Raw genomic sequence first — 26,164 nt, 5'->3', positions numbered from 1 at the left:
TCCCCCAGGGAAGGCGGAAGGTGGTTCCCAAATTCGCCACTGAGCTTAACCGAAACAAAGACAAGGCTGAACATCAGTGCTAAAATAATTTACAAAAATCTTTCAAAATGGACTTCTAGATGAGTGGGGGGACTAACGTGAACCTTAACCTAGGTAGCCACATTAAAACATATCAGATTTCCACGAGATTTGTGCTATGGGCTACTGGGTCTCTTCAAAAGGTATTATAAACATCTAAAACATATTCACACAGATTATCAATTTCTTCTGAGCATTCTTAAAAAAATATTTTTTTTCTCTTAGTAAAATCATTTTAATATACCATGCCTCCCTCTTTTAAAAAATAAATTAAAAAAATCCAGTTTTGCATATCTAGCATTAGCATTTAAGGTAGTATGGCACACCCCTTCACAGTTGGGGGGGGTGGGAATCTACAAAACGCCGTAGAGTCTGCCGGCATTTGAACATCGTGAGACCTTGGGTTAGTTGAAACCACATCAGATCAGCAAAAGTAAAATGAAAACTTGAAATTGGAAAAAAAAAAAATTGAAAGGAAAAAACTGCCCCAAAATTATTAACATTTTTTTTCATAAATAAGAGAAAGTTCTATCCTTACTGGTCCTAAATCTGAATAACTATGTCTAGTTTTTTTAAACCTTAATTACGTTATACCTATCAATATGTACTAGAAGAAAGAGGAGAAAAAAAGTCACTACACTAGTACCAGGACAGCACGCTTACAAGATAGCCATTTTATACATTATTAACAGACAGTGATCAATAAGGAGTCAATGAGGTGATGGGGGATGCAGAGAAAGGAAGGGTCGTACAGTACATCACCAACATGGACAAAATAGTAATTAAATTCCCTAGGCTAGACACTGAATTTCTGGGAATTTATTGTCTCTTTTTTTTTCTTTGTTTTTTTTTTTTAAATAAAACTTCTATTTTGTTATTTTATTTACTTGAACAAGTTTTGATACTTTAAAAGCGCCCAGCATTTTACTTTTAACCTGGTTGTTTGGAAATTAAAAGAGAAAGAAAGAAAAACCAAAAAAACCCTCACCAAACAACCTAACATTTTATTGGAAAAACAAAGAACATGATTTTTTTTTTTTTAATGTGTTGCTGTTTAATTAGAATTGAAAAAGGCTTTTTTTCTTTCTTTCTGAGTTAGCATTTTGGAGCCTTTTGATTGAACATATTTTTGCCCTACCATGTCTGTGAATGTCTACATTAGTCTACTTTGTTAGTAAAATTTATAAAAATAGGAGTGCAGCAGCTCTTTATAATAAATGTCGCATTCAGTGTCTCATACTGGCTGTGCCTTAAGTACCAAATTTATAAACGTAACAATTTAAAAAATATTAATAAAACGTCAATATCACATTTTAAAAAAGAAAAAATATATCTCCACACTACAATATGTTTTAATGCCATCTATTGAGCTGTATTTCTATAATCGCTGTTGCCGACCTATTACCAATATTAAAAAAAAGTTAAATTAAAAAATATCCTTCATCATAAGTATCTTTCCCCAACCGAGGACCATATATTATAACAGCCAAATGTTAAACATGTGCAAAGAGGAAACTGTCAGTTTTTCCCACCAGTCACAGTGCAGCGATGTTTATACTTTTTATTTTTAAAATTCTGTTTACATCTATAATAAATTAAAAAAAAAATTCTTCCATAGCCTCTCTGGTGATACTTGCAGCACTGAGGTATTAAAAAAAAATATATAACCCAAAAGGTTGCTTTCCTAATTTGGAAATAGAAAGTGAATGGAGAAAAAGTTTCATGAATGCAGGCTTTTCCACTCCTGGCCCGTGGGCCCCCCGAGCTGGGGGTGGATGGGGGACAGGGCGAGAAGAGAGGCAAAGTGTCCTAGGGACCTTTGGAGGTGCTGAAATGATTGGACGATAGAAAATGATCATATATTTAAAAATTAAGACTGAAAAAGTATGTCCCCCACCCCTCCCCACCCAAGCCAAACAGGTGTGCTTTGAAACTTTAAATATGTTAAATATTAAAATTGTAGCTTTGTTTTTAAAAAACGTCTTGGGAAAAGCAGTTTTTCATATTTTAAATAAAAATCTAACTAGACGGTAACATTTGAAGCTGTGCACAAACGAGAGGTTAATATGCTGGTATGACACGAATACAGTTCTTAGGTCTATCACACAGACAAAAGGAGCTGAACAGTGTTCGAACTTTTCCCGGGGTCGTCCCGGCAGCTGGGTGCTCTTCCGTCTCAGTAACTGACTTGGTTTATTGTTCCTTTCCCTCCTTCCACAGAGCATCAAACTGCCTGGGACCGACTCCCTCACAAAAATATTTTTGATTCTCTCTTTCTTAATAGTTTCTATGTAGTTAATGGAATTGTATTTACAACATTTCTTTTTTAGAATTCACAATTTCAAAAAACCTTATAATATCACCTCTTTCAACAGAAAAAAAGCACTTATAGAAAAGGAGGACACTGAAAACATTGTCGTCCTTACCTTATTGCCGAAAATAGATATACTTAGGTTAACAAAGAGACGTCACAAAAAGAACTGCTATCAAGTCTGTTAATTAGCCTACTACATCTCACTTGGTATACAACGCAAAGTAGAAAGTTTACGCCCACCTCCTGCTCCACACTCACAACGTCCCTTCTGTGTGTGCTCAAGCTCCACCTGAAATTTCATACAGTCTCAGAATCGGTACCAAAATATTGAGAGTAATATTACCATCTCAGCATCCTTTCAAAGTGAGAACAGAATCAAAACAAGCAAAAAAAAATTTTTTTACGAAAAAAATAATACCTTAATATAACAATTATACTATGGTTAGCTTTTAACTAGATATTAAAGCTATATGACTACTGGACTAAGTCAAAATCACTACCAAATGTGATTCAAAGAGATTTAAAAGGAGGAGGGAGAAGAGAGGAGGTGGAAGGGAAACCATCAAGAAAAACAAAACAAAACAAAACCAAAACCATGGGTTATATACACATTTAAAAGCTGTTGTCTTATATTACAGCAGATTTGTGAGATGATGAGATGTAGTCAACCCTCTGTCCGAAGTGAGCCATCTCTGGTTGGGATGGGGAGTGAGGCTGGTGGGGGGTCCAGGTCTGATGACATCACCTGAACAAGGGGCCACTCAGAAACTTCGCCCAGTCTTGCCTGGACATCCAGGTATGCTCTGCAGCGTCCAGAAGGTCAAAGATGCCCGGAAAAGAACACAAAGTCGGGGTGGGAGGAGAAAGAAGAAGTGTCAGGCAAGTATAGGATTTATTCCAACTTTTTAACTACTGCTTTCAAAGGATGGCTACTGAGTATGTTTGAAAGCGCCCTGGCTAGCAGCTCGCTGGATCACAGCTTGGGAAGTCTGACCACGCTAGATGCTGGGGAGAGGGCGGCTCTACACCTCATTTTGCTGGTTTGCTATTTTGCTGATCTGACACAGTTCTGTAGAATTCTTGAGGTGAGGGCAGGAAATGTGGTCACGCTGGGTTTTCAGCTAGCCTGGTGAATTGCGCATTGACCAGCAACTCTTTCTCTGGTTAAACTTCTGTTTTCAAAGCTAAATGTTTCAAAAACTTCTGCCTTTTTTAGATACCCATCAATGACAGTCAATAACTGAAAGTGCAAATTTCTAACTAAAAAAAATCATATTACATATCAGAGACTCAAGCTCAGGACATTTATAAAAATACACAGAAACAACCAGCTTTGGTTAAGGACATAAAGACAGGCCCAGGATTCACAGACTTGCTAACTGAGGCTCCCTGAGTTGACTAGGAGTCTGGGCCCCTCCTTTGTGCATGGCACTAAATGTCTGAGGGTCACCTCTGCTGGGGACAAAGTGTGTTTTGGTGCAGCCATGTGACTCAGTTGGCTCCCTTAATCCATTTTGGAGAGGGGTGGGTTGTTACCTCTACTCTCTTGGTTATTTCATCCTTCTCTGGAAATTGAGTCCCAGAGTTGGATGGGGGAGGATGGGCTGGGAGCAGAAGCCCTAGACTACCCTCATTTTCCAGGGAAGGGAGGGAGGAAACACTGGCAGTCCCAGTGTCTGGCCCTCCAGGGACCTGCCGTCCTGGTAGTTGATTAATGCCCTCATCAAGGGACTCCACATAGGGCCGGAGTCACCTTCCACCCCCGAAGTTCTTGGATGTACCAACCCGCCTTGCTCTCAGAGGAACCTTCCTTCCCCCGGGCCCCCAAACCCAGCTTCATTAGTAGTGAGTAGCTCTCCTTCAAACTGTTAGTGGCCTCTGGCTCTGGCCAGCGATGGCTGGGTCAGTGCTCAAGGAGTAGTGGAGGCGAGGGGTGGGGAGAATTCACACACGGGGTTTATTTGGTTAAGAGAGGCAATTGCGTTAGTTCATGTGATTCCTTAGCAGCAACATTAGAGAAATCCAAAAGAGATTGATGGAGCTCAACTCAACCTGGTCTCCCAGCTGGGCCCACCCTACAGAGTCCTGGCTGGCTCGGGGGCCTGGAGCAACTCCCTCTCCAAGAGAGGCATCCTACTGACTACGACCCAACGAGGCAAATCCACCCCCAGCCTTGCTTCTTCTATGTGCCAGCTCCCAGAGTGAAAGGCGCTCATGCCCCAGCTGGGATTTTCCGAGGGGGTCTCATTCTCAGGCCTGAGCTGTCACTCTCCCTCTTCCAAAGAGACAGACCCATGTTTCAACCTCCCCCCCCCCCCAAACTAATGGACGCATTCAGCTTCACAAGAGAACTCCTCTCCCTTCTTGGTGTTCCTCCCCAGAATGAAAGATACTCATCTTCAAACAAGAATGTGGCAAGAGGTTCCCTCACCAACTGCCCCAACCTCCCCTCTCCTCCACCCCTTCCATATCCCCATCAAGAGTGATTTTAAAAATGTTTAATTAACTTGAGCTCAGTTTAAAAGGTTAGGAAACTGGCAGGGATCCAAATCCCACGGTACGCAGGTGATGTCATTAATTTAATTTGCTTTTCGTGCGGTAATCTGGATAATTACTCAGTAGTTACTGGCAAAAATGTTTTCTTTTCACTAAAAGATGGAGTCTGGCTGTTTGAGTGCACGAAGCCCATTGCCTGAGCCCAGCGAGCTCTGGGAGCTGAACGGGCTCAGCAACCTACAAGGCCAGCTTGCAGGACCCAGGGGCTGTGCTGGCCCCCGCCCCCGGGGCCTGGCAGAAGCCCAGTGATTTCCTGCCTCCATCCCCCTGGGACGGGCACAGCATCAGATCTCCTTCCAGTTTCCCACACTCTTGATTGTATTTCAAGACAGAGAAAGATGAAGGGTGGGGAATATAAAGAAAAGGAGTCAAAAGAACCAAATCAGGGGGAAAAAAAAAGAAGTGGGGGTCATGATTAAAGCTGGAGAAAGTGATGAGAGATTAAAAGACTGGATTCTTTTCGCCCCCACCCTCCGAAAAGGGGTCCAGAAAAGAGGAGAGAGAGATGTGGACGCGATGAGCCCAGGGCCCGTGCGTACTTGCATGCCCAGTGCACATACATGTACGGACACGCCCGGCAGGACGGAGACACGTGGCAGAGAAGGTAATACCTCAGAGTGAGATGGCAACGAAAGCACCTGCTCAATGGTATCCATTTGTAAAGGCCGTTGCAATCAAAGGTCCCTAAAATTGCACAATTGTTAAGGTCATCAGCACGCTATACATGGGAACAGATTGTCATATTCTAGGAAAGGAAGTTATCTCTAGGACTAGACTGTGGTTGCCAGCATGAATATGTAACTCTGAGACACTGTGCCGTGAGGGGCCAGGATGACTTCCCCCAGTCCTCCAGCCCCCACTCCCCACCCCATGCCTGTCAGCTTACCCAGGGGAAAATCGAGAGCCAGATTCACGGGGTGGGAGGTGATGGGAAAGGAGGTTCACACCCAAAATGATGGGCGCCGTTGTCCTGAATGCTGGAGGGCAAAGAGACCAGTGTCTCTGTCCACAGTCCCAACAGCTCCAGCTGGGGAGAAAGCCAGCCCCGTGCAGATGAAACGTGACGCCATGTGGTTATTTCAGAAAACCACGGCGGCACACAGGTCAAAAGACCCAGGTTTTCAAGAACAAATAAGGTCTGTGTTTCTGGGTGCTGAAAATGGAAATAAGTGGTGTTCTACGTGGTCAGATGGTCTCCCAAAGTGATGCAGCTCTAAGCTGAATAATGATACTCTGAACTTGGTACTACAGCTGATCCGAGGGGAGTTGACTCGGCAAACTAGTGACTTAAGTGATATTGGCTTGGGAGTGAAACTAAACAAGGACCTCGACTGCAGAGGCCAGGGCTGGCACAAGTGTGTGTGTGTGTGTGAGAATGTGCCTGTGTGAGAAAGTATGTGTTCGTGTGTGTCAGAGAGAGACTGTGTGTGTGAATGTGTAAGAGAGTATGCCTGTGTGAGAAAGTGTGCATTTGTGTGTGTCAGAGAGAAAGTGTGGGTGAACGTGTGAATGTGTGTGCATGCCTGTGAGAGAAAGTGTGTGTAAATGTGTAAGAATGTGCCTGTGTAAGAAAGTGCACATTGGTGTGTTAGAGAAAGTGTGTGTAAATGTGTGTGTGCACATGTGTAAATGCTTAAGAGAGTGCGAAAATGCCTAAGAATGTGTGAGAAAGTGTGCATTCGTGTTTGTGTCAGAGAGAAAGCGTGTGTGTGAATGTGTGAGCATGTGCATGCATTTGTGTATGAGAAAATGTGTGTGTGAATGTGTGAGAGACTATGCCTGTCTGAGAAAGTGTGCATGCTTGTGTGTGTGTGTGTGTTCCAACTCCACAGGCAGGGCTCAGGCTGCCCTGGTACCCTGGACTGCACTTGCTTTGTTCTCCCCAGGGCAGCCCCTGAGGCAGGGCTCTCTTGACAGGGACGTGACCTGGGACAGCAGACACTGCCATCTTAGCTCAAAACCAAACTGTCTTCGAAATGCTGAGGTTGGCTAGGGCAGAGGGTGGCCAATTTTCTGTTTCCAAATGGAAGGGACAGCGAGCAAGTGGGCTCAGGCACATTCATGCTCACACACACTGGGAGGGGAAGAACGATACGATCTGAAAACAGCATGCAAATCTGTGAAGCAAATTTCCATTGCCTGGATTAGTCAGATTATAGAACCACAGAGCATTACAAATACCAAATGCATCTGGCCTTCGGGGAGGGGGCGCAGCTAAAGAATGCAATTGGGAACTTACTGGGAACCTGGAAACTAAGAAACATTAGCATAGGAAACCTCCTGGGAGGGGACACCCCACACTACGTCCCAGGTACCAGCACCACCACTGGACCTTAGCCTGGGAGACTACTGACTACAGGCTGCTACCCTGAGGTGGGAGAGCTGCAGCTCTGAGGTCCCAGCCCATATGACAGTCTCCAGAGGGCAGGGATCAAGGATCAAGGGTCTGATACTGAGGACCTACGATGTGCCAGCAGGTGACATATCCTACTAATTTTCAGACAATCTTTTGAGGGAGGCATACTTATTTTCATTTTGCAGCCAGGGAAGCAATGGGTCATATATGTGGTTGCATGGACTGAAAGTGATGGAGTGGTGATCTGATCTGCCCTGCCCATGCTCCTTCCACTATCACACGGCCGCACACTGTGCCTGGCCTGTGGCGGCTCAGGAAACGCCTAAACGGAGGAGCTTCAGCCCTAGGTGGCTGACATGATGTGGATGGGGACCCTCTCCTCGCCTCCCAACTCTGAGCTCCCTGGTACACCCGCCCCATGGGCCACAGGAGATGGGCAGGAAGGAGGAGACAGTGGGAGGCAGGTACTTACAGCTATGCCGTGGCCGAAGCCGGAGCCCGGCTGTGGGCTGGCCGCACTTATGTAATTCCCCACTCCGGAGTCCTGGCTGGCAGGGCCGTAGAGATCGGCGACAGGTCCTGGGCTGTTGGCCCCCGGGAAGCCTCCGGGCCGCGCCGGGTTGGAGCCTGCCGGGGAAGCGGGCGCGCCAAAATTCGGTTGAGCACTGTAGCTATTCAGGACTGGTGTGCAGAGAATAGAGCTGGGTATGAGGCCAGAAGCCAGGCATGCACCGGTCATCACAAGCCAAACACTCGAGAGAAACAGCTGAGGCCCAACTTCTAACACTCAACCAAGGCCATGCGAAAACATCAGCAGGGACTCAAGATACTCAGCCCAGGCTACTACCAAGAAGCTTGGAGCTCCAAAATATAGAGAATAAAAAAACAATCATTCAACACACTACGGCAACCAACCGGAGGTGCTTCACTGCCGACCAAATTATCACAATAGAAATAGAGATATATATGGAAGAGAGAGAAAGAGAGAGAGATTTTTTTTCACATCTGAATTGATGCTCATGCAGTCTTGTCTAGATCTGGGCACGTCGAGACAGCATTCACATCCCATGCAAACTACAAAGGAACTAGTTTTAGACTACACATTGTGTTAATATTGATATTAAAACATGACAGGAAACAAAGCAATTTGTGTCCAGGAAAAATAAAAACTCTTTGGGGAGGGGATTTTTGATTTTTTGTTTGTTTCACTTTTTCTTTTTTTTGTTTTTGGATCCATTCAATGACAAACTTGTTTTTGAAAAAAAAAAAGAAAGACAAAAAATATCTCCCTTCTCCAGCCCCACCCCTCAAGCCACTTACCCCCTCCCCACTGGCTACGCCCTCCCCCCCCCAACCCTCCCATTCATATCCCTGCATGAAAGTCGTCAATACTGAACGTGGTCGGAGGATGGGATATGTCATGGAAAATCTGGGCATCTTAACAGAACCGTAATGATGGTGGCAGAGGTTCCCCTTTGGGGTGGAGCGCAGGGGATGGAGGGCGGGGATGGGGTGGGGGGATGGCGAATCTGGAAGCTGGGGCTGAAGCTGGTGAATGCCAATGATTCTACAGGACACCCACACACTCACCTCCTGCAGTAGAAGGAAAGGGGGAATTTAAACTTTTTTTTCCTTTCGTTTTAAAAAAAAAAGACAAAGAAGTATGAATGCAGAGCATACGGACTGAACCAACTTACAGCTAAAGCATATCTGATGGAAATGCTTTCTTTCTGTTAGTCATCCTCGGATATAAACTCCAGACTGAGAAAAAGAGCTAGGAACGCACCTTTGCTACAGGGATGAGACTTCACACCCACAGGTCCCGAGACTGGTGGGGGGAGGGGGCAGTGGGAGGAGACACGGCCTCGGGCTCCCTCCCTTAGCCTCCCCCAAATGCCATTATTCTCTCCCCAGTGACGCCACAGCCTGTCAACCAGGTTAATTTTGTTTCATTTCCATTTCCCCTCAGTCGATTAAACTTTTTGTTTTCCAAAACGGAAAAAAATTTTTTTTAATTGCAAAAGTAACTTCTCATTGATTTTGAAAGCTCAAGGTGAGTCTGGGGCCAGCCGCTTCTGGGCTGCAGCTAACCCACGTCAAAGAACCAGACAGTCTGGGCTCCACACGTTTCCATGACTTAGGCTCCAAGGGGCTGCTCCTCAGAACAATCTCTCTGCTTCCTTTGGCGTTTCCCTCTCTGCTCGGTGACCAGCTGCCTTCAATGGCAGAAGGAAAGAAAATCTACAACTCCACTCTTGGCCACGGCCTTGCCCTGGGGGCCTATGGCTGGAGCCCCCCACTTATGGTGGGGCTTGAAGAACCAGATAGAGATTGATTTTTACCCGCCTGTCACAGGGATGGGAAGAGAATGATGACGCACCCAAGCCAGGCTGACAGGAGAATGAGATGAGGACAGGAAGATGCCAAGGAGACCAGTCCAAGCTGGGCCTGGCTCCTGACTCAGCAGTGAAGAGGGAAACCCCTCCCTGAGGATGCCCTTCAGGGCAGGAGGCCCTAAGGTGAGACCCCTCGGAAGCTGTACCTGAGAAATGAATAAACCAGCCAATGGAAAGAATAGGCTAAAGAGAAAAAAACCAGAGGCTCAGAGGAAGTGAGCGGCTGATTGGGGAATGTACTGGCAGACAAAGGGGATGGGATTTGAAAACAGAAGATTAAACCTGCAGATAACATTTGGCCCTGTTCACTCATGGAGGCAAATATCAAGCTGAGATATTCAGAAGGCAGCACTATCTTGGTCGAACACACTCTTTTCCTCTGGAGTAGGGAAAAGGGAGAGCGCTCAGACAGGAGCCTCCTGGTTTACCCAGGCAGCTGACCCCTCCCATGCAAAGCAACTAACAAGTAACTAGCCTGTTCTGTCGGAGGGTAAAGAGTAGGGGTGGTAGTGGGGGCGCTGCAGGGAAAGATAGAAATCTTTTTTGGCTTCTTTCTCCTCTGGTCAGACAAAGATCCAGGAAGACGGTAGGCAGGCCCACCTATTTAGGGGCTGGGGAGAAGGGAAGTTTTGGTCTTGGCTCCTTCCAGCACGGAGAGCCACCCAGAGACTAATCCAGCCAGCAGCAGCAGCCTTGGAGACAGGATGTAGCAGGCCCATGGAAGGATGCTGTCCAGAAACAACCCCCTCCATAGGCTCAGAAGACAAGAGGGCTGGTGGTATCCTGCCCATCCCTGGTTGCCTCTCCCAGTCTTGTGTCCAAAAAACCTGTAGCTTAGGAGTTGGCCTGAAGGGAGTTTCACAATAAGCAGCTCTTCTTAGGCCTATATCGCCCCTCCTGGCTCAGTCATCTTCCATCAAGATGGCACCCTATTAGAACGCAGCTCTATGGGGCTGGCCCGGTGGCACAGTGGTTAAGTGTGAACATTCTGCTTCGGTGGACCTGACTTTGCCGGTTCGGATCCTGGGTGCGGACACGACACTGCTTGGCAAGCCACGCTGTGCTAGGTGTCCCACATATAAGTAGAGGAAGATGGGCATGGATGTTAGCTCAGGGCCAGTCTTCCTCAGCAAAAAGAGGAGGATTGGCAGCAGATGTTAGCTCAGGGCTAATCTTCCCCCTGCTCCCTCTGCACCCCCAAAAAAGACTGCAGCTCTAAAACCCGAAGCCCCGTACTATTATACACTTGCCCTCACAATGCGTGCGCCCAACACAAAGTCGCCTTGCAGCTATTCCCCCAGGAAGGGGCAAAAGAGAGGGCTGGGAGTCCCTGCCAGGGGGCAGTCGGCAGGCAATGAGCACCCAGCTCTGGGCTGGTCCCCTTTCTCTAGGCTTCTGGGCAGTAAAACCTGCACCCTCAAGGGCTAGGAGCATGCAGGAGACGGCCTCCGTACTCCACAGTCAACCATTGCCTCTTTGTCTTTCTGTAGGCAGAGGACCGAGGCTCTAGAACGTATGTTAAAGTCCCCGAGCAAACCTCATGCAAAACCAGCATCTTTGGGAAGGCTCATAACACAGGGTGCTGGCTGCTTGGGAAAGAGTGGGGAATGCCTCTCTGCACGTGCACCCTTGTCGGTAGCTGTTCCTGCGGACTGGCGCTGGGAGGCCACTATGAACAAAGTAACTTTCATCTTTTGGGAAGTTCATACTGAATACTGGCTGGCTACAGGTAAACCAAGTCATCTGAGGACCCCCGCACCCTCCACGCTGTGACATCGAGAGGAGAGGCCGGGGGAGAAAGTGTGACACCACCTTCCTGACCTGAGGGTGCCTTCTGTGCAAGTCACCCTCCAGTCAGTTCCCCATGATCTGTCTTGAGGGAGGTCACCTTTCCCCAGGCTCTAAGGCTCATTTTGAGGGGACTGAAATGGTCCTACGTGCCAGCATCAGGTCAGGAAGAGGAGATGGGACACCACTCTTAATGGACATGGGTACCCCCATCTACTGCTCAGCCAGAGGAGGGGGTGTGTGTGTGTGTGTGTGTGTGTGTGTGTGTGTGTGTGTGTAGGGAGGGATCTGCTGAGATGATTTATAAATTGAACATTAGGATTCCTGTCTCAGAAGAGGACAATGTCCTGCAAACACTTGGCATTTTTGCAGCAGAAGCTGTGAGCGTTAAGTGGCCTGGGAGCTCATTGCGGGGAGCAGGGCCACTTTTCCATCAGCTGCTCTGGGCAGCGTCCACAGCAACGGGTTAATCCTGGGCAGTTCCCCCAGCATCCTCTAGGCTTTCTGGGTCCAGGCAGTGGGGATGTTCAGGGAGGCAGCTATGGTGCAGAGAAAGGGAGCACTGGACTTGGAGTCAGAAGACCTGAGTGTGACCCCAGCCCTGACCTCAGCTGTGTGCCTCAGCCCTCAGCCCCTCAGCCGCCGGAGTCCTCATCTGTGACATGTGAGTGCTGTCTGCTTTAGTCTGACTTTCCGTGGGCTGCGGCAAGAATGAAAAAGAGAAAGCGCTCTGTCACTTGTCAAGTTTCAAACAAATACACCGATTTTTGAAATAGCTGTGTATGCAGAGCCCAACAAGGCAGGTAGCATATGCAGACTTAGGAAAATCTGATAGAGGGAAATACTATTCACTTGCCGTACAAATCAGGAGGTGATTTACAAAAGGATCCAATTCATCCACCTAGTGCCTTTAATCATCAGGGACCTGAAGAAAGGACTGTGGGAATGAAGGGGAGGAAAGCCTGGATGTTCTACCTCACTGAGGCCAGCAAGAGGAAACACACTTGAACTAAAGTTGGAGGCATTCTGCACTGGATAAAAGGAAGAATTCCTGCCCATCAAGGGAATAAAACACCTCGATGGCTGACCCAGCAAAGCCAGGGAATGGAGACCTTAACAGAGTTCTGTCCGGCAGGCTTAGACCCTCACCTGGGGAAGCTGGACCAGACGCTTTGTGGGCACCTTTGTCCTTGGGGTCCTAAAGCCAGCCTAGGGGGATGACTGCCTTCCGGCTGGCACACTGTCCACCTGTGGCTCTGCCCAGCTGTGGTCAGAAGAGGGTGGGCTGAGAGTGGAATCAGAACTGGAGGTACGGAAGTGGTGGGAGAGGACAGTGAGAACCAGAACAGCCTCACTGGAGGGCTAGGAAAGGTATGGAAGTCCAGATATTTCTCAATGATCCCTACGTGATGCTACTGGACCTGAGGCAAAATGCTAGAGCCCAGGACTGGGAGGGGGACCCCCTTGGAGGGCACTGCTGGCTCTAAGGCATGAAAATCAGATTATATGGACCCAGAGAAAGGAACTGTTTACAAGATCCTTTCCAGATGAGCTCAGCCCACATATCTGGGACAAGCCAGGGCTGGGTCAAGTCCCAGCCTTAGACCTGGGTCCTGGTTTGGTGGGTCTCGAGTTTCCCCCAAGGGCAGGGCCGCCCCTCAAGACAATTTCAATCACCCACTTTGCAAACTAGCTGCTGTTGCCAGGAGGCCCTAGTGGCCCCTGGCACATTTCCAGGACAGGGCCTCTTCCCTGCCCAGCAGCGTGTGCTGCTCAGGGTGAGGTAAGCACAACGGCGGGCCATCCTCACCAGGTCCGATTCGGAAGGTGGTGTGCTGATAGGACAGAGTTCACTACACCGCACGCTTCAGGGTCAGGGAGTTTGGGCTGACTGGTGGCACGGCCCCCATTCCCAACCTGCATGGGTCCCTCTCAACAGCCAGCCACTCCTTGCTCAGAGACTCTGAGGAAAGGCAGCTGGGCAGCCAACGGCCTCCAGGGAACCAAGTTAGGGATCCCACCTTTCAGTCGCCTCTCTGTGCCCTCTGAAGGCAGTGCCCACTATAAATTAATGCAAACAGTCAAATGGGAGAGGTCAGCATGAAAAGATAGGCCTGTTTCTGATAAAGGAGGAAGAAATGCCCAGTTGTGAATTATCATGGCATGTCTTGAGCTGAGCAAGCGGGGATGACACTCCTGAAGTCTGCCCAGCCAGCTATGTCCCACGGATCCTTGGCTCAAACCGTCCTCCTAGAGCTTGGCCTGAAGGTGTGAGAGAGAGTTAGAGAGGGCCAGTAATTACATCCAACCTGGGATAACTGTATGACACACTAAGTCAAAATCCAATCAGTCCAGGGACTCAGATGCAGGGACACCATTTTCATATATAATATATATTTTTTAAGCTCTGCTGAAACTCAGGCTATCTCAGAAGGAAAGGAGAAGAAATACTTTAAAACTAGGGGAGGATTAAGAGAGTAACATGATGGTATTTCTTTTTCACTGCCTCCACATAGAAACAAATACACAACTGAGATGTACAAACTTAGCCTGGTATTGACAAGTTTTGACGTATCCAGGGATGGCTGGCCCATCTGAAATACTGCACAGGACACGTGGAGAGCCTTGGCTCATTCACTGGGCTGCCAGGGACGTCAGGGTGACAAGCACTCCAAATGTCGGTTACAGTGGCGCCAGTCTTTTAAGATAGTAGTTTCTGCTGGTTCTCTCACAACCTGACCGCTGGGGTTGGGGCTGTGTCTGCCAGTTAATGCTGACATGTCTCAAGTAGGGAGCTGATGGGCAGCAGAATCTAAGACTTGGGACTAATTATTTTGTAGAATGGTCTAAGCTTCTGGTCAAATCACATTCCCCTAAAGCGATCACTTCCCTTCTGGCCGCTTCTAAAGCCCTCACACCACGTGTTAGTGGTGAACCTGGAGACCCACACTCGCACTCAGCTCAGTGTGAGGGAGAGAGCCACACATACCCCGCACACAGACCCATCCGAGGCGGGCTCTGCAGCTGGGGTGATATACTTTACGTAGAAACACAATCTCAACAGGAAACAGCTCATCCTCTTTCCATCTTGATGTTCTTTTATTGTGGGTCCTGATTTGGGTGTGTGCGTGTGTCTCCCCCTCACAAAGGACCGAGTCAGGCTGGTTGGGAACGGGGGTGATGGGAGGGGGGACGTTAGTGGTTGACTGCCATCTGCTTATGGTGTCAATTCTGGGGATGGAGCAGCCTTGAGTGGGCCTGGGCCTGGTGGCCAAAGAAACCAGGCTTTTGTCATGAGGGCGAAGAAGGAACTTCTGGAGCCATGGTCAGGTTCCTGTTTCTCCCAGACCCCAGGGTCCTGAGGGACAGACCTCGTTTGCACGTGTCTAAGGAACGAAGAGGAGAGGGGCCCCAGGAAAGGCAGGGCCATGGCGTGAGTCACTGGCGCTGGCTCTGCCTGTGTGAACTGCCTGCCAGGCTGCCACGGCTTCACCCATGAAGGGACCTCAGCAGGCTGCCCCAGATCCGGCCACGGGGTTCCTGATCCCTCTCAGTCGCCAACGGGCGTTTCAACAGCACCTCCGCCCTGAGCCTCTAAAGTGCTTTGGAAGACAGGGGAAATCAACCCAGGAGACAAATGTTTATGGTTTGGCTTAAGCAGACGGTGTTTTCAGTCTCACATCCTGCTGCCTCTTCCCTAAATTAACTGGTTTCAGACTCCAGGCCCACATAGGTTGGAACTTGCAAGGAGCCGCAGACGGCAGACCCAGCAGAAACCACCAGCACCCATGACACGCTGTGCTGAGCTGATCAGCAGCCCCGGGGGAGGCAGGCTGCTGCCTCCATCGTCACTCGGCTGGGCAAAGGCGGGGAGGTGGCCGCCATGGGGCAATGCCAGGGGCTTTGCTTCTGTTCCAGCTCTCTCTCAACCGGAGAATCCAAAGGGAATAAAGACAGGGAGGGTGGTGCCTGGGATGACTCCACACCTCCCCCCAAACAGGGTGATTGCTCCAAGTGTCTCCCAGTTTAATCCTGAGAATGCCTGTTGCTTTGTTCTGATCCCGTGACTGTCTATGTCCTTGAGGCACATCCATCTTTCTATCTTCTTAAAAAAGAAACCAGTGTGGCTTTTTCCCTTGTGTCACTAGCCACGACTTGGAAATTCAAGGCCAGAACTATAGACGTGTAGGAGCTCGGTCAGGACGAAAGCTTTGGTAATAACTGGATCACACTCCAACTGTCCGGTTAGGAAAGGGGGCCGTGGAAAGCCTCATTCGAGTAGGGGCACAACAGGGTCTGGAGGCAAGAGACACAAAGTTCTAGAAGCTGTGGCTTCTGAGGTGCCAAGCTGGAAACAGAACTAATATCTACTGAGCACCTACTGTGTGCCGGGCGCACTGGTAGGTGTTTCACACCATCTTTTTTCATGCTAACAACTCATAAGATGGGCTTTATTACCCCTGGGTTACAGATGAGGAGACCTGTCCACCATCCCAGGATCTCAGAAGCGTCTCAGACAGGATTGAACCCGGCTCTAACTGGGACATGATGGCAACTCCGGTTGCTTTTTTTTTGGAAGATTAGCCCTGAGCTAACATCTGCTGCCATTCCTCCACTTTATATATGAGACACCTACCACAGCATGGCTTGCCAAGTGGTGCCATGTCTGTACCTGGGATCCGAACCAGCGAATCCCGGGCCGCCAAAGCAGAATGTGCACACTTAACCGCTGTGCCACCAGGACAGCCCCCGCTGCTTTTTTTTTTTTTTTTTTAAAGATTTTATTTTTTCCTTTTTCTCCCCAAAGCCCCCGGATACATAGTTGTGTATTCTTCGTTGTGGGTTCTTCTAGTTGTGGCATGTGGGACGCTGCCTCAGCGTGGTCTGATGAGCAGTACCATGTCCGCGCCCAGGATTCGAACTAAGGAAACACTGGGCCGCCTGCAGCAGAGCGCGTGAACTTAACCACTTGGCCACGGGGCCAGCCCCTGCTTTTTTTTTTTTGGTGAGAAAGATTTGCCCTGAGCTAACATCCATGTCAATCTTCCTCCATTTTGCATGTGGGATACCTCCACAGCCTGCCTGATGAGTGGAGTAGGTCTGTGCCCAGGATCAGAACTCGTGAACCCAGGCCGTCAAAGCGGAAGCAGAACTTTAACCACTCGGCCCCTGGGCCAGCCCCCAGGCTGCTTTTTAAACTGAGTCATGCTGCTCAGTCGTCCTTCCCTGCATCATAGTTTGATGAGGTTTCTTCTGTTTACTTGGATCTTTCTTTGCCTCAGAGAGGTTGCAAATTCAAGGAGAAGCAATCAAACCTCCAGTGCTAGAGTGCCAGCTGGGCGTGGGCCCTGTTGGCCTCTCCACATTGGGAGCTCTTTGGTGGTAGAGGTGTCTTCCCCATCAGAGTGGGGACTCCCTGAGGTCGGGCACTGCCTCTCTCCAAAGGACTGGACCACGCTCCTCTGTGCCACACCCCAGAACAAGGCTGGGCACAAAGCAGGAATGCAGTACTGCTGGAGTCAGGGTGGGGTGGAGGGGGCATTGCCAGAGAGAAAGGAACCCTTCCCATGCCTGGGCCCTCACAGGGACCCCTCCAGAAAATGCAACCAGAGGGCTGGGCTCCGTCTGGAAAGACCACTCCATTCTGCGAGGCCCTCCTTCGGGAGCTGGAATGCCCGAGGACCATCAGTATTTACTGCCCAATCACATTTAATGGAAACACTGCCTGCGGCTCTGGCAGCCAGGGGGCGGGGTGGGATGGGGAGGACGCCCAAGGGGCAGCCCCTTGAGGACCTGTACAAAAGGCTTTCCACTTGAGCAGCCTGTCTTTAATGATTATAAAGGCACAGGAGTTTAATCCATTTTCGATGTAAGTGCTAATAGCTCTGTGTCCTTGAAGTTCAAAGCTGGCGCATCCATGTCACTAATTAGCCAAGCACGGAGCCATTCAGCTCCCTCTCATGTTTCTAATTAGGTCTTTAATAACAAACTCCCACCTTACCAAAAGGCCCCCATTCGTCAGACAGTCAGGAAGGCGGCTGCTTCCCTGTTTATGGTTGCTCCGGGCTGCTGGTTCTATGTGTACACGCTCTTAATCTCAGCCAGGACAGGCCTGTCCTTGAGGACAAAGACCCCTTCAGCCCGCCCTGGAGGGGTGGACTTCCTGGCCCTCCTGGGAGGAACAATGGCGGGCAGGAGAGCCCTGGGCTCCCGGACCAGCTCTCCTGCTCCTTGGAGGAGGCTGAGGCCAGCTGCCTGGCTTGGCTCTATTTATCTGTTTCTGAAGTAGGGGTGCTAGGACAGTCACAGAGATGGTGTGCGGCTCTACATCTGTCAAGAACCTGGTGGAACTTGAGTCCACGGTTACACATTGGACTTGCCTGGGAACTTTAACTACTACTGAGGCCTGGGGCGCACCCTCGTATATTCTGATTTGATGGGTCTGCGATATGGCCTGGATGTTAGCAGTTTTTAAAACTCCCCCGGTGATTCTAACACTCAGCAAAGTTCAAGAACCACTGTGTTGGCCCCAGTCTCACAGCTGATTTGCTCATGGGCAGCAGCTACCAACAGGTCCGGCTTTATTAATAAATACCATCCAGAGAACCAAACCCTAGTTTAGTCAACCCCACCCAAGGATGCAAATTTGACTATAGGCTCCTTTAATGATACACAATTCTGGAAATATTTCTGTCCCTCTCATGGCCCTCATGCATTAAAAAAATGCAGGACTGTTCTCAAATGCATCCCCACCAAGTTGCCTCGGAAGCCCCTGGCTTTCTCTCCAGTCAACTCCTCTCTGATCTTAAGGTACTGTCACTGTCACCCCTTTCGTCCCCAATGAACAGGGATGGAGAACTCTGGAAACAGCAGCAATACAGAGCTACAGAGCTGAGTGGTCCCCAAGAACCCTGCAGTCTGAAATCTTTTGCCCAATATCACTCAGCCTGTCTGTGGCAGAAGCCAGACTGGAACCAGGTCTTCCGATTCCCTACTCTTCCTTCTATGCTCTCATGCCCCTTTTTGTTTTTTTTAAAACTGCTTATCATCCTTATCTGATTAATCCATAAGGCAACTCCTCCCCTTATGAAGGGGAAGGGATTTAAGGGAAGCTTCTGAGCTGTTTCTGGCCCCAAGGCCAGGGCACAGGAAGCGGGGTGGGGGGCGGGCCAATCCCTGAACACTGCATAACCTTCCAGCAAGTCATTTCCAAGCCTGATTTATTTCTCTTCAAGCCCAGGTAGGAGGGAGACACTGAAATCTTGGGGGCTGCCTCAGTGGATTTAAAAGATTTATGCACCCGGAGCTGAACAATCTAGACCCAGAAAACTCAAACAACGTGGCCAAGGACACACAGCAAAACTGGATGCGGGGTTTCCTCCAACACTGGTCCGTGCTTCTGGGTTTTGCTGTGTTTCTGTCTGGTCTTTTCTCTGGAGACTGGGATGATGCTGCCAGACCCTTCCACCTGGCTCAGTGCCTAAGTGACCCCCACTCCAGGGCATCCTGGGTCCGGTGTGTCTGAGGCTGAGCCTCATCTTCCCCAGCCAGGAAAGCCAACCCTTTGCAGGTCATAGATAGAAACAACTTCCACAAAGAGGGGAAAGCCGGACTGGGCAGCCTTTGCCTCCTACAGTAGGCTCGACCACAGGCACACAGGTTTGCACTAATTGTTTACCACAGACCTGGACAGACCATTTTATTAATATTAATAAGTAACCAGGAACAAAGGGCCCCTTTATTTTTAGCTTTCTCTAATTGCGTAGTAATTACTCATCTACAAAACAAATGAGACCCTGCTCGCGGTTGCCATGGTACCAGGAGCCCAGCCTCCTTGCAGGACGATTGGCCGAGGAGCCTGCTGCTCCCGCCTCCGGCCCCGCCCCACCACAGCTATTGGCCCAAAGCAAAGCCCCAGCAACTGGGCGGCCAATCCCGTCCCAGCCCTACGGCCTGGCTGCGTGGCCCGGCTGCGTGGCCCAGCAACCTTCCAGATTCAGTCCTCACACCTCCCCGGAAGGGATGTTTACTCATCCCAATGGAGAACGTCTGTCTTGCCTGAAGAGGCCCTCCCTTGCTCCAACGCCTAGTTTCTTTAGGGCAGTGGCTAACTTCTTTCAGTCTTGTTTTAGCTGAAGGCTGCTTTCAAATAATTACCTTCAGAATGGCTCTCTTTTACCCAACCCCACCTCCTTGGGGCCTCCTTTGTCTGCCTTTGGTCTGAAAGGATTCAGGGACCAGAAACCAGATCAGAAATGTCAGCCAAAGCCAGACAGAACCATGACGTTAAGTCTGCAACAGCAGAAGCAAAAAATACATAGAATGCCTCCTGAGGCCTCTTGTAAATGATTTTGGGTTCTTTCCTTCCCGAAGGACATGGAGAACGGAGCTGACAGCAGCTGTGGGTTTTGGTTGACTGTATGTTTTAAAGGTACAGAGCTTTCCTGGGGCACGGAGGGCTGGTACGATGGAGCATCCCCTGACCGTGGCTGAGAGCAGAGATCCGACAGGACAGAACTGGGCACAAATCCTGTCTCTGCCACCTGAGACAAGCCATCGAAGCCACAGTTTTTAAATCTTTAAAATGGGAATGGGAACGACAGTGTTTACTTTATAGGGTTATGAGAATTAAACGGGATAAGGCAGGTGGGCCTATTGGCACTGTAGCTGGCTCACTCATAACACACGTGAATCATTATTAACATATTACTATTATCATTATTTTATTAAAATTGGCTGGGAAGCGTCTCTAGCATTCTATCCACCACTTGCAAGATATCCTTCCCTTAAGGGGCCTCCCAGGTGGGTGTGAATTTTGAGATGCTGGATGGAACCCTCCTATTCATGCCAGAGAGGGGACGTCATCGTGGCTCTCATCCTGGCAGATCCAATTCCAACAGCCCATCAGAGCTGTTCAAAAGCATTATTTGCTCACCTCCTGTTCTGCAGGATCCCAAGCTGGAAAGGGGAGACCTTCTTATTAATATTAATAAGCATCCGGGAACAAAGGACCCCTTTATTTTCTGCTTTAATTGCATAGTAATTACTCAACTATACTAAGAATGAGGCTGACTTTGCCTCCAGGAGGACTGATGGTTTACATTGTTGGGGAAGGCAGGCAGGCACCACTCAGATACATGCAAAACATCTTCCAAGGACTCAAAACCCCGCCTTTCATTCAGCAGAACTCACCAATCAGGAAGGAGACTGAGGACACAAGATCTTGCTGAGGAGCTAGAGCAAAGGAAGGGGCAGCCCAGGTCGGGTTAATCAGATGTGGCTTCCCGGTAGTCTGAGCTGGATTTTGATGGAGGGAGAGAAGACAAGGACCAAGGGAAATGGGCTGGCAGAAAGGATGGAGGTAGTGGCTGCCACAAGGGCACAGGAATGGCAACCAATAGCCCCAAGCAGGGAATGAATAACAATTTGTTGGCAGAAGCAAAGGTGAGTCACAGGAAACTAAGGCGGAGTCCCCGTGAAGGAGCGCCCTGCCCTCCGGTGTCTGCCTTTTGGCTGCCTTGCTCCAGGTCACAAACTGAGCCCTGGACCTGGAGATTAGGGGTCAGGCTGTGCTCCGTGACCTGGTGGCTGCCAGGTCCATCTTCCTTAGTTGGTTCTGTCCTTACTGAGCTCCACTGCCAAAAAGAATATGAACCTTTCTCCCACCAATATGACTCTATCAACGCGGCTTCTCAGGCCTCCGGAATCTAGCCTGTCTCTACCTCTTTAAGCCTCTCTACCTCTTCATACCCGCACTGCCCATTAGAGAGCCTCCTGCTGTTCCCCAACCACTGCTCATCCCACTGCCAACCTTTTATCCAAATTCTCTCACCTGAAATGTCCTCTCCCCTCCCAATCAAATCCTTCAAGGCCCACTTCAGGTCTTGCCTCCTGTCCAAGCTTCCTGCCTGCTGAGTGCTCTGACCATGCAGGAATCTAGTCTTACTGAAGACCCCCTCTTTCGCTGATTGTGTGCTGCATCCTCCTGCAAAGACTGGGAGCTCACAGAAGGCAGAGACCACGCCTGAACTTCTGCCTCCTACCCCAGGCCCCAGCGTGACCTTGAGCCCAGAGTTAATCAGCTAATGGGGAAGAGCAACAAGTCCGCAGCACTTCTTACTGGGCTATGGAGTGTTTACAGTGTACACGAGTTGTCACTTGTCCCCCTGCCTTCAGTCCTGTCTTGTCTAACATACAACTCTGGTGTCAGGTCCTGGTGTCAGGCCTCTCCGAGGCTCCCAGTTGCTTGTGTGAATCCAGCCTCTTCAGCTTGGCACCAAGGGCCCCTGCTCTGGCTCTGCCCCGCTCTCCACCTTTATCTGCTGCTGCCCTGCCACTGCATTTTATTCTCCAGCCGGAGTGACCCATTGGCAGGGTTTCAGATTCAGTCTACTGAACTGGGCTCCAGTAGCTTTGCACATGCTGTTCCCTTTGGCTTCCTGGGGAGCTCCTTTTTGTCCTTGAAAAGTGGAAACCTTCCCTGACTTCCCAGACAAAGCTAATCACATCCTCCTGTGCTCCTTCTGGTAGTGGGCTTATGGCATCATATTGTAAGTACCTGTGAGCCTCCATGCTAGGCTGGGAGGTCCTCGAGGGCAGGGACGGTGCTCTGTTTTCACTATGAACATCCAGGGCTGTGGTGGCATTCACTGCTTGTCTATCCAGCATCAGTCTCCCATTCCCCCTCTTAGCAGCACCCAGATTTTCCTTTGGAAATCCATCCTTCTCCCACCAGTTTAGAGGGGGATGGATCCTACCCTCAGTGATTGGCTCTCTAACCTAAGCCTTAGCCAAGCAGCACAAAGCTCTGGACTCTCGCTAGAATTCTGGACCATCTGATCCCCTCTTCTTCCAGACAGGGTGGTGCGAAGCAGGGAACTGCTACAGCCATTTTGCCACCATAGGAAAACCAACATAAAGGCAATATGGAAACGAGGAGGGCAAAGCTCAGAGAACAGCAGGAAGAGAGCCCTGAACAGTCCACACCTGAAGCCCACTCTTCTACAGAGGTTCCAGGAAGTCAGGCAATAAATCTCCTTTGCTATTTAACCATGCTGAGTTGGGTTTTCAGATACAGTCCAAAGCATCCTGATTCAAGGCTTAGGACAGTGCCTGCCATATAAAATGATTATTAGTCTTGTTATACACTTAATAAATATCTGCTGAATTAAACTCCATGGCAGATGTGCCCTGGGCCCAGTTCTGAAATCTACATCTGAAAGGTCAGACTGTGAGGTCTTGGAGCCTGAGTTCTTGTTTGACATAGAGCTGGCAGCTGAGGCTGCTGGGCTCTCACAGAGCATCCTGCACGTGCAGGGCATTTGGGCGGCAGGTGAGTCCTTCATGAACAAACACAGCTCTTCTACAGAGCTATTTTAAGGTGGCCAAAGACTAGGGTTCAAGTCTAAGGTCAAGTCTCCTTGACCAAAGCCTTGCTCCCCAGATAACCAGCTGTGTGACTTCAGATAAGTCACATAACCATTCTGCAGCCCAGCTTTCCCATAAAAACAAACAAACATGTAAAACAAGGCCAAAACGTCTGTCTTCCTGCCTGTCTCATGGGGTAGACAGGACACAAGGAACCACAATGCACCTAGGCGTGTGCTCCTTTGATGAGCCTCACCAACATGTGAGTTCACCAGCATTCGGGGCCCCCCAGACCCTGAAGTGCCCCCACCCAGCCCAGGGTGCAAGGGGGAGTCCCTCTGCCCCTCTCTGCTGTGCCCTACATGCTCTTATGGAACTCCCAAGGGTGTCAGCACACTTTCCGTCGCTCCTCCAGACCGCAGGGCCTGGGCTCCTGGGCCAGCGCAGAGCGTGGGCCAACCAGCTCAGGGGGCCCAAGGTGCCACCCGCTGAAAAGAATTCCACTGATTTAAAAGACCATTAACATTCCCCCACGCCTTTCACTTCAGGATTAACTTCTACTTAGGTCTGGGCTTCAAGGCTAGTCACTAATTGCACTAGAGTTGATTTATCAAGTGCATGGTATTTCTATTACAAAATTATTGATCAGAGTTGATGCATTTTATCCTCAACAGGGTTGGTCCAAAAGCCCTTGGAAAATGAATGAAGCTGAGGTCAGCGGCAGGCGGCTCTGCACATTATTATAAATTCACTGGGGTTATTGAAATCCGATGCTGGACTGTTTACGGTGAGAGTCTGGGCTCTCCCAGAAATGAAGATTTTAATGACAAACTGAGAAACGAGGTGCCCATCCCCAGAACACAGTGCTGTGGACTGGGATATATGTGTTTGGGGAAGGTCTTTTGGGTAAATCTGGCTGGTCCTAACGGGTCACAGATTTGCTCTCCTTCTGGGCTGCTGCCCTGGCTCTATCCCAGCGAGGGGGTGTCCCCATGACCCTACCCACAGAGGGGCCATCTTGGGGTCACAGCCCCCAGAGGACGCTTGCGGCTAGCACAGGGAGGCTGGGTGGGAAAGCAGAGACGACCACACGGCAGCTGCCCTTTCTCCACATCGGATGCTGCTGATGGAGGCGCAGGAAAAGCCGTCTTCAGAAATGAAGGCACCACACTGATCTATTTTCCTTCTTTAATGAAGCTGACGGCACCAGAAACAATGCTTCGTAGGAAACAGGGGGCAGGAATCCAGATTCTCAGGCCACTGAAGGCAAGAAGTGTTAGTGCCTTTCCATCCCTTGGTGCCTGGCACAGAGCAAACCTTCAGTACGTCTTGTTGAAAGCAATACCGGGAACCCTAAAGCTTGAGCCACAACTGAGGCAAGCAATTGCCAGATCCCTCCAGCAGCTGGAAGACAGTGTGGGGGACACTATCGTTAATGCCCCTCAGCCCCGAACACATGTGAGGCAAAGAATGTCACTGGGTCCAGGGAAAATATCCCAACCTGGGTGGGGTGGACACGGCTGCTTCATGAGATCTACTCTCCTCTGCAAAGCATTTTCTTTTATGGTTCAAGTTAAACTATTTATTCTATCCCGCGACCTGAATTTTACTTTTGCTCGTTTTACCTACTAGAACTGAAGAAACTCATAGGACATCCAGCCACAGGGCGCAAAGCCATTTCCCCAGCAGAGCCACATGTAGGATTTAGGATCTTCTGTTCTCTCTGCCTTCTGTCCCACCCTCCTCTCCTGCTCCCTGGCCTGGGTCAATCTGCAGCTTCAAGAGCCCCAAAGCCTGAGAGTTCCAGCCACTTCCCTCTGCCACTCCCCCACGCTCCCCAAGAAGGCCAAGTCTGAATGACAGCTCCTCCCAGACTTCCCTTCCTGGGCCTTGGGGCCCTCATTCTGTCTGGTGGCTGACTAGCCTGCTCACATTCAATCCTTGCACCCCAACTGTGCCACTGACTTCCACAGCACCGCTTCTCTCCATGGAGCTACCATTTCGCTCTGTTACTTCACACTCTTTTGGGGGCTTCATGGACTCTGTGACTTCCTGGGCTTCTGTCTCCCATAATAGGTAACTTGCACCCTCAAGGTTCAGATCCTGCCTGTGTCCTCCAGCAGCAGTGGGCCAGAGCCACCAACCAGCCTGACTTAAGGAGCAGGTCCCAGGGACAAGTGCTACTTCACTTGCCATCAACTTGTAAAGATCTGAGACCTCTTGGACTCCCTTATGGCTTGTCATCCTAATTGCAGGGCAGACAGTGCGTCGAGAGACGACTGACTGCACATGCCCCTGAGCAGAGGGCAAAGGCAGCAGGACTGGGGAGTCTTCCTGGGGAGAGGGAGGAACACTGTGGCCTCCTCTCTGAATGTTTCAACCCTCCCCACATCCTTTCATGCCCCTCCCATGGGAAAGCTACGCCAATAATCTCCTTACTGGGAATGTCACCACTCTCACCCGACTGCCCCCCACTCCGTGGAGAGCTCATCTAAAGGCATCTCCCACCTCCACCAACTGTGAGAACAAATGCTGACCTGCACTAGGACCAACTGCGTCCCCAGCCTGCAGACTGAGGTCTTAAGATCTTAATCCCCTTCCCTACCGGATCTCATTTCCCCTCCGCCCCAAGGAGGAGACCACGCAGACAGGGCTGCCAGGGCTGTATCCTTGAAGGGCTGGATGTGAGCTGGCAAAGGGCTCAAGGAGCAGAGGAGCCTCGGAGGGGCCTTGCTGGCAGGCCTCAAGAAATAAGGAATGAACTGCTCTGTTCAAGAATCACATGAGGACGACAAAAACAGAGAAGAACTTTAAGACTCCCTCCCGTCCTGGTTCTGTTCTCTTTCGCTATCGCTGGACACTATGGACAGAGATCTCAGCTGGGAAGAAGGCTAGAGCTGAGGGTGGTGACCCAGTTCTGGACCGGGGGAGCAGGGAGTGTGAGGGGAGGTGGTGGTGGCTGATGGCGAGAACATGGATCCAAGCCCCTCTGCAACATTGAAAACATGGAGCCCCCTCTCTTCCTGGTGCCCCAGGCTATCCTTCAGACAGCCGCGCTGTGCCGAGCTGTCGGAGGCCCTGTAATATCAACTCAACAATGCATGTTCCACAACTACAGCTACAGCTACCAGGACATCTACCACAGTGCATGCATTTAGTTCAGTCCCACAGATACATACAATCTAAGAACAGGCAGGGGAGGTGTGAAATGTTTTACTGGACAACAGGTGTTTTGGAGTCGTAACTAATAAAAAAAAAATTGAAAACGAAAGTGTACAAAAAAAAGACATTTCTCGAGAGTTGGATATG

At 49.7% G+C, this 26,164-nt stretch overlaps 1 protein-coding gene across 22 annotated transcripts in view; it reads right to left on the bottom strand.

Moving 5' to 3' along the window:
- Window positions 1-1,106: 1,106 nt before the first annotated feature.
- Window positions 1,107-26,164, bottom strand: part of MSI2 (musashi RNA binding protein 2) — a 386,410-nt gene continuing 361,352 nt past the window's right edge. For 4 of the 22 annotated variants that reach the window (XR_011523121.1, XR_011523122.1, XM_070560806.1 and 1 more), the window contains 3 exons: window positions 7,777-7,931; window positions 5,560-5,632; window positions 1,107-3,195 (listed from right to left, as the gene is read on the bottom strand). Coding sequence is in view for 20 of the 22 variants with exons in the window: in XM_070560806.1 (XP_070416907.1) it covers window positions 5,591-5,632; window positions 7,777-7,931 (197 nt within the window). In the remaining 2 variants the exon portion in view is untranslated. Of the gene's footprint in view, window positions 3,196-5,559; window positions 5,633-7,776; window positions 7,986-20,680; window positions 20,786-26,164 lie in introns of all 22 variants that reach the window. The other 18 variants (XM_070560807.1, XM_070560808.1, XM_070560805.1 and 15 more) reach the window with 8 other exon arrangements.

Source organism: Equus przewalskii, chromosome 10 (genome assembly GCF_037783145.1).
Source record: "Equus przewalskii isolate Varuska chromosome 10, EquPr2, whole genome shotgun sequence".
Taxonomy (NCBI): Eukaryota; Metazoa; Chordata; class Mammalia; order Perissodactyla; family Equidae; genus Equus; species Equus przewalskii.
The sequence above is the reverse complement of the archived record's forward strand: the minus strand, read 5'-3'. Positions and strand labels throughout refer to the sequence as shown.